Here is an 8,527-nt window from a genome sequence, read left to right as displayed (position 1 = left end):
CCACAGATGTGTCAGAGCAAAGCCTTTCTTCTGAGAAATACGAGAAGAAATATGGCACTGCAAACCATAAAGCAATCCAGAGAAGCAAGCTTATAGATGAAGACACAGACACCCACATGGCCTGGAAAGGTCCCGGGAGGCCGAGGGAGAAGAGGGCCAGCAGAGTCCCTGGATTGTCCTGAATCCCTTGGGAGCTTCTCACCCGCAGCTGGACTGTGTTAGCCCAAGACACTGTCCAGTGATCCCTTTGTCACCAGGCTGTCTCCAGTGAGGCCTTAATACTGGCCCTAACCCCTTTTTTCCCTAGGAAGCCCAGTGCTATCACCTGCAGTAAATCACTTGCTTTTTCCAACTCAGTTTCGTCTGCTAGGGAGAGCTCGCATGGGTGAACTCTGCACGTGCTGGCAGCACGCTGACTGCTTTATTGCAGTGAGCAACATCTGCAGAAGCAACTTCTTGCCATTACACAAAGAGCATACGTTTCCAGGAACAGGAGCAAGGTGAACAGCCCTCCACGCAGCAATCAGTGTCTCCTATGCTTTCTAGAAGAGGAAGCAAGCACCCATCAGCCACCACAACCTTTATTCCTTAAACTTCCCCAGAGGGAGCATTTCAAAGCATCAAAAGGATTTAAACCTGTCCGGCTGCTGCTGCGGCATAATTAACAGTTGCACAGTCAGCTCCAACTGCAGCTGACAAAGCCTTAGCAGCAATCCTCTATTTATCACACTCTTGGAGTATTTATAGATCCACAGCAAGGCAGGGGGGAGACAGAGAAGGAGAATAACAGGTGAGCTGCTTACCAGGAGGGGTAACATTTGCTTTCAGATGCATGGCATTTCCCCAGCCCCTGGTGAAGCTTTAGTGGAAAGGCACACGCTATGCCCTGGGGTGCAGCCTTTCCCAGGTCCTCTAGGGTAGGAGACGCAGTGGGTCAGTCCCCAGCTGAGATGTTGAGGCCTTTCGGCAAACGAGGGGACTCGGGCTGCTGCAGTTGGATGCTGGGGCAGACAAGTGCCCTGTGCCTTCACCAGGAGCCTTTCATCACCAGGAACTGTCCCACAGTTGTTGTGGTCCCTTCCCACTCACATCTGCCTCCACCACGAGATGCAGATGGTGAGGGGCCAGCTGTATCTCCCGTGACACTGATTTATAAGCTGACCTTGGACTGTGTCATTTGTCCTTCCTTGTCTTGCCTCTGTGTCATTTACAACCCAGGGCCTCTTCGTAGGAACTGATATAAATATAGCAATTATCCTTGAGCTACCTTGGTGATCTGTGGGGAACAGAGAAGTGCTGGGTCACCAGGATGTTTGACTTGTGGGCTGGAAGGTGACACTGGAGCCGATGGGCTGGGAGATCTGGGCAAGCAGCCTGTGCAAGGACTGCTCGTGAGATCCCAGCTGCACTGGGCTGGAGAGGAGAGGGAAGGAAGTTGCCACCTCCATTCTCCTTTCCAAGGGAAGGCATCCCCTAAAAACTGCCAGGTATCTCTTTGGCATTTTCACAGCTCTCCCAGCTTTGTGCAGAGACTGCTCACATGAACAGCCATTTCCCATTGCAGGGGGCTGTGGGAACTGCTGATCTGACAGTGATCTCATCTGTGCTATCTTGCACCAGGCTGTGCCCAGGAATTATCAGCACCACTTCTACTTCCTGCTGTGGCTTTATGACCCCACTGAGATCATAAATGCATGTAAAGTCTAACTAGACCAAGTTAATTTTGCCCGTAAATGGTCTTATAAAGAAAATTATGGCAATGCTACTCCAAAGAGGAAGGAAGGTCACAATGCTTGCTGGTAACAAGGCTTTTCTTCTCTGACCTGCTGATCCTCTTCTATCCAGACACAAAACTGCCCCATTACTTATTGCTCTATGGCTGATGCAACCTCCCTGGGGAATTGCCTCACGCTGCGATGGCCTGCGAGGACCCTCGGAGAGAGGCGCTGCGGCTCCTGAGAGCTGCAGCCGGCTCGTGCCCGCACCCAGGGCACACTGAGCATACCCATCCATCCAGCCCTGCAAGGCTGGGACTTGTCTCTCAGTTAATTTAGCTTCACCTGACACTTGCAACCTTGCTCCAAGGACCTGCAAGCAGCTGGGCATACTATGCTCTTTAATCCATTTGAATTAGTCTTTTGACCACAAGATGACATTTTGCTGAGCAGAGCCAGCAGGTTTCCTTTTCCATGCACTTTACTTACAACAATCTCCTGTCCCTGGGTTCCCGAGTGGCTGCCAAAGCCAGAATTCCCTTCAGCAGGATATCTTTGGTGCTGCGTTTCTTGGATGAGGCCAGGGGAATAGTCACATATTAAATATGCAACATAGAAGGTGTTTTTACAGATGGAGCTCACCGAATAAAAGCTATTCTGGTACTTGGCAACACCACGAAGCCTCATAGCTCAGAGCAAGGACTCACCCCTGGGATGCAGAAGCAGAACCAGCAGGATGCTGCCCATCCCAGCCCAGCAGGGACTAGACAGGTCCTCGTGTCCGTTTCGGAGCCAAGGCCCCTCGGGCTGCACACCTCTGGCAGTGCCACATGCACAAAGCAGCCTGCCCCACTGCTACGGGTGGCAGCACCACATCTCCAGCCACAGTCAGGATCTGGCCATGCATGTGGAAGGTAGCACAGATTCTGCTAAACACTGGGAGAACCGTGGCCATTGTAAGCTGTGGCACAGGTGTTCCTGATTTACAATTTATGAAGAGCAGCTGGTCATCTCAGACACCTTTTGGGGAGGAAATCTGTAATTTCAGCCATTGGAAGTCATGCAAACCCAGTCTATGAATAACAGCTGGGGAAAGTGTCACTCCTTGCCTGCAGCAGCCTGGCCTGAGCCACACATGGGGCCTGAACAACAATTATCCGCTGAGCAAACTCCCAGCAGTTTTCTGAAACTTCTTTGTTTTCAGGGGAAGTACTTTGCTGTTGCTGGGTTCGTTGTTGTTGTTTTGTGGCTATTGAGGGGCGGTTCAACTCTGTGCCACAGGGTGTTTGGAAAATAAACAAGCCTCTGGGATCCATTTCCCATATTGATTCAGAGTGGCTGTGGGGAGGAGAAGGACAGTCCAAAATAAAGTTGGCAAAAGATTAATATCCGTTAGTGAGTGAAAGAGTGAGCGGGACCGGCGGTTCTCGTCCCCGGGGCAATCAGGCCACAACTTCCACTGCTGCACGTCTCAGGAGGCGGGTGAGTGGCCTTGCTGCCTGGCACCCAAAGATGCCTTGGGGTGTGCGTTTCAAGAGACTGTGCCACCAGAGAGGATGCTGGCTTCTTCTCTTTCCCTACTTAATCTGCATTGGGGCAATATACAGACACTGGAGTGGCACATTCAAGGAAACTCCATGAAACAAGCTCCAGTTGCATTTGTGAACCTTCCTGGTGGGTCTGAGCCAGCTGCAGCCCCTTTTCTGTCTGGGGGTGCACATCCAGAACTGCACAGCCAAGAGGCACAGCACAAGGGAGCTGCTTACCGTCACGCCCAGCCTCGGAGGCTGGGGCTGTGCCTCCCCTGGGGAGGTGGGAAGCATCACCAGGGTTCCTCAGAGGAGCAGATGGCAGACCTTGCCTACAGCTCCTCTCTCCTTTGCCTTTGTGCCCCATCTCGACCTTCCCTCTCCCCAAAAAACAATCAGATGGTGGTTAATTACAGGGTGCCACAGGGAATGGGATTTTCAGGCATAAAGCGTGAGTCAACAGCGGGGATAAAGCCTTGCAAAGCCTCCTCCTGTGATTGCCATTGCAGCAGAGCGATACCTGTTGCTGTCCCAAGGACTGTGGCAGCACCTGTGACACAGAAGGACCGGGTTGTCCCATGCTGCTGGCCCAGGCCACTTCCGAATGTCACCCGGTCAGTGAGGGACACAGCTCCAGCCCGGAGGTGGCCCGGGCTCACCTCCCGCTTTTGCACATCCTGGCATTGGAGTGGCTCTGGACGGTGGGTGAGCTCCCGGGCGTTCCCCAAGCCGCAGCAAAGGGTGCCCTGATCGGCCGGGACCCCCCACCCTGCCGGGGCTGGGGGCCGGGATACAGCGCTCCGGCCGCGCCCCCGCACTGAAAGCAGCGGGGTCTGACACAGCAGCCCCAAACCTGCCGCTCCGTCCCTCCCTCCCTCCCTCCCCCGGCGCTGCTCCGCTCTCGCTGGCAGAGGGGCCGGGCACCGGGCGCCGCTCCCGCGGGGACCGGGCTGCGCAGCGCGGCTCGCTCGTGCCCCCCAGCGCCCGCGCGGGAGCGGAGCGGGGCGGCCGGGCCGGCGCTGGGGGGGGACCCGGCGGCGGGGGGTTCCGCGGGGAAAGCGGCGCTGGAGGGAGGGGGGCGCTTCAGCGGAAGGTGCCGGGGGAAGCCGGCGTCCCACCCCCGGCACGGCATCTCCTGCCGCCACAGCCCTCCCCACGGAGGAGAAGGCTTAAAAGCCACCCAGGCACCTGACCAACATGACAGACCTCGAAATGCCCCTCGGATTATTTACCTGTTGGCAACCTCTCCTGAAACCCACACCTTCCCCAATCCTTCTGCCCCGTGCCTGCTGCTGACAGTCCATCAAAGTCTTTTTTGCATGCTCTGACTGTACAAAGATTAAAACCGCTCTCAAGTACACACCAAGTGCATCCCCCTCAGAAATCATTCCTCACACACAGGTCTACAAATACGCCTGGAAGTCCTGGTCTTCAGAGTCCAGGAGAGCATCCTTTTTGTCCTCGCTCTCATCCTGCTGCACATGGTACGACCGTTCAGCAAACTGCACTGCATCGTGGATGCTGTGGAAAGCCAGCTGACCACTGCTGTCTGTCTTGCCAGCCCAACCTCCCTTCCGGAGCCGGTGGCGGATGGAAGGGTTGCAGTTGGCCAGGAGCACCTGGACACCAATCTCCTTGTAGTCATGATGTATCTCCTTCAGTGCAGAGAGACCCCCAGTATCTATGAACTGCATTGCCCCACAGTCAAGGATTAAGGTGTGTAGATCTATGGAGGGAAGACAGGCATCTGCTGGAGGCTTCTCAGTTCTTTCCTTGGCAGGTTTCAGACAGTCAAACCTGGCGCTGAAAAAGCTCTTGCTGTTGCCTGTGTCTGCGTCTGCCTGGGCCTCCACCCTTTGTTGCATAGCACGCAGCAGGATAGGATTTACCCCAGTTTTCTGGTAGAGAACAGTCTTGAAATAGTCCTTGTTGGCATAGTAGAGGGATGACTCGAAGCGGAAGATTTTGATGTTGGCAATACTGCTGAGCTGCCTGTAAGTGGACTGGTCCTCATAGATTTCCGTGTTGCTGACCTTGCCCAGGAGCGTGGCCCTGGGTCTCTGAGTGCGGAAGATGATGCAGAGCAGAGCGAAGCAGACGCCCACAAGGAGCCCGATCTCTGTGGTGATCAGCGTGGAGGACAGCATGGTTGTCCACCACACCACCGTGTCCAGCTTGCTGAGCTGCCACATGCGGCGAATGTCACGGAACTTCCTCAAGCCCCCCCGCAGGTTGACAATGGTGACCACTCCCAGGATGCAGGTCTGCAGTGAGTAGAAGAGTGGGGCGATCCACAGCAGCACTAGCAGCAGCACCAGGGAGGTGATCAGGCTGGAGATCTGGGTCTGGGTCCCCGTGGACTCCTTCAGCAGAGTCTTGGTCAGGGCTGCAGAGCTGGCAAAGCAGTAGAAGAAAGAAGAGATGAAGTTGCACATGCCAATGGCAATCATCTCTTGGTTGGCACGGACAGCGTAGCCATGCTTTTTGCCGAAGATTTCTGCCAGGGAGACAGTCATGGTAAAGCCAATAACAGCAATGGGCACAGCATCAACTGCCAGGCTGGAAAACAGGCTTGTATCTGGTAGAGTGGGTTTCCTGAAACCGGTGGGGATACTCCCACAAACAGCAGACTCGTATCGTTCTTCAAAGTTAAAGTAGTAAGATATTATAGTGGCTACAATGACCACCAGCAGCTCTATGGGGAACGGGGCCTTCATCTTCTCCTTATACCGGTCATTGATGTCTTTGACAGGCACTATGATGGCCAAAGCAACCAGGCTGGTGACCAGGTCACAGATGTTGGTGTTCTGGATGTATCTGAAGATGTCAATCCACGTCAGGATGGAGGACCCCACTCCGTTGTGACTAGGTATACTCAGTCCCAGGAGATACTTCATCTGGGAGGTGATTATGGTAAGGCTGGAGCCAGTCACAAAGCCACTGAGGAGAGGTTCTGACAAGTAGACAGCCACAAAACCCAGGTGTAAAAACCCCAGCAGGATCTGAAAAGCAAGCCCACAATACCTTTAGAATCGATGAGAAGGGCTAGGAGAAGTGGCTGGCAATTTATGTCAGTTTGCTTCCACTTTAGCAGCTCTGGCTATTCTGTCTGCTAAGCATTCAGTGTAAGGCAGAGGACTTTGTCTCCAGTAGTTAATCAGGGTACGGAAAACTAGAGACCTACCTATAAGACTCGTCTGTGGCTAGAGGTGCCATACAAAGAAGCCTACAAGGTCCCTGCCGCTGTCTCCTTACAAGCAATAAGGGTGCACAGCTAACACTAAAATTCCAGGCAGCAGCCACATCAAAGCAGCTGTGAGTGTGTTACTTGGTGGCATAAAACCAGTGCAAGGCACTGAATTTTAGTTGTCCTGTTGAAAGATCCTGAAGATGTTCAGTGACAGCTAGGCCCAGGCAGTGGGGACATTGCCAGGGAGTATAACCTTAGAAGGGGCCCCTGCCAACAGCAGGGTCCTTGATGGCTCTTCTTGCCAGCCCCAAACCTGCTCTAACCTGCACCAGAAGCCAGCCCAGTTCAAGGAGTGGGGTGGTGGTAAGGTGGTTCACAGTTCCCTCTCCTCCTTTGCTGTGTCTGATCCTGAAGGATGTTTCAGACACTTCCAAGGACCTGGCCTATCACATGGGGGCAACAAAACCCCACATTCAGCTCTGTTTGGGGGTTTCTAAATCACTACATTTGATTCAAGGGTGTTTGAGTCAAGTCTTGTCAGGAAAGGTTTCTCACGACTTGTAAGTCTGAACAAAGACTGGAGCTTAGAGATCTTTAGCTCAAAGTTCCTAGCAGAGAAAGGACAGAGAGGAAACAGCACAACAGTGAACATTTGTACCTGGTAAAGACCAACCAGAAAGCTTAAGGTAAGGGCCACAGTGATAGCGTAGCAGCTCTTGTCACAGGCAGCTGTCCCGTTACTGAAGGAAGTGGAGTTGTTCACCAGTGAAGAGTTAGTGTCGTCATCGCTGTACCCTGCTTGCTGGAGGTGCCGGTTCACAGACTGCCCAATCATCAGGCACAGGACACCAAAGGAGCCCACGAAGTTATGGCGCGATGTGGCCATAGAGAAGTAGATGATACTGCAGAAGAAGTTGGTGTAGAGTCCGTAGATGGCATCCTGGTTGGCTAAGAGGGAGTAAGAGATGGACTGAGGAATGGCAACTATCCCCACCAGGAGCCCAGATATGACATCCCCAAGCAACTGCGTCTTGATGTTGTAACGGGGAAGCCATTCCAGCACTGGGAACAGCTGACAGAAGATGGTTTGACGATTGCGAGTGCAGACCTCTCTGGCTTTCTTTAGGATGAGATCCTTGGTGCTGAAGTCTGCAGGCTCATACTCCTCCAATTTGACATGTATAAAACTGGCAGGACTCTCTTCTGGCGTTAGGGAGCTCTGTACCTCTCTGCTCTGTCCTGACTTCTGGCTCGACATGTTCTCCATTGCACCAGGAGAGCTAGGGCAGAAGAGCAGGCAGCTATGAGGTGTTGCAGTCATGTACATCCTGTGCTTTGCTTAGCGCCAGGGCTCATGCAGATTGCACAGATACATAAATAAAGGAAAAGAACCTCAGACAAATCAAACAGAAAAGCACCTTCCCGTGGTGCCAGTTGATTCGTTGTTTTCACTTACGGAACAGATTAACCACAACTCTGAGACTGTGGTTCACTGTCTCCCTGTATTCACACTGGCACAGATGCCCACATCGGGGACGGAGCTACAGACGCCTCTGTGCTCCTTCCTAACATACCTCTTGTTTTGAAACAGGACAGCAGAACCAGTTAAGATCAGACAATATTATTTCACTGAAACTAAAATTTCTTCAGGAACCATGAGTTTCTTGCTAACACTTCTACTTAAGCAAAAACTATTTTGAAAATGTTGATATATTCCTAGTGATGCTTTAGGAATGTAACATGTGGAAAAGGGAGGTAATCTGCAAAATAATTTTTCCTTTAATATTTCAAAATTTTAAATTAAACTACTGGCTTGCATCACACAGACCCACCACAGGGGCTCCTCTCTGCAGAATGAAAGCATCCTATTTTTTCAGTCTGGTTAAGTAACATAAACACTTTCCAGAGCTACTCCAAGTTTTCAGTCAAAATGCAGCTGCAACAAAACATACCTTTTTGTCAAAACTGAACACTACACACAGAGAAAAATTCTCCTGAGAGGAGACCTGGAGTGGCTGCAGTTCGGAAATTGAACTGGGATGATAAGAAATCCCATTCCCCTGCCCTACAGGTTCGTTTCACATCACTAGTCC

General features: G+C 52.4%; 1 protein-coding gene across 1 annotated transcript; it reads right to left on the bottom strand.

Moving 5' to 3' along the window:
- Window positions 1-4,647: 4,647 nt before the first annotated feature.
- LOC104376138 (sulfate transporter-like) lies at window positions 4,648-7,701 on the bottom strand. The gene is made up of 2 exons (XM_009982642.2): window positions 7,093-7,701; window positions 4,648-6,246 (listed from the first exon to the last, which is right to left on the bottom strand). Exons 1-2 carry the CDS (start codon window positions 7,699-7,701, stop codon window positions 4,648-4,650), a joined length of 2,208 nt encoding a protein of 735 aa, XP_009980944.2.
- Window positions 7,702-8,527: the final 826 nt, after the last annotated feature.

The sequence above is a fragment of the Tauraco erythrolophus genome, chromosome 16 (assembly GCF_009769465.1).
Source record: "Tauraco erythrolophus isolate bTauEry1 chromosome 16, bTauEry1.pri, whole genome shotgun sequence".
Taxonomy (NCBI): Eukaryota; Metazoa; Chordata; class Aves; order Musophagiformes; family Musophagidae; genus Tauraco; species Tauraco erythrolophus.
Note: the sequence above shows the minus strand (reverse complement) of the source record. Positions and strands in the feature narration are given on the sequence as shown.

What these genes read in the sequence shown, in the direction of transcription:
- LOC104376138 (XM_009982642.2), bottom strand. Translation starts at nt 7,701, where the DNA reads ATGGAGAACATGTCGAGCCAGAAGTCAGGACAGAGCAGAGAGGTACAG. An exon ending in TTCTGGTTGGTCTTTACCAG is followed by an intron (nt 6,247 to 7,092) that starts GTACAAATGTTC and finishes CTTGCTTTTCAG; the next exon opens with ATCCTGCTGGGGTTTTTACA.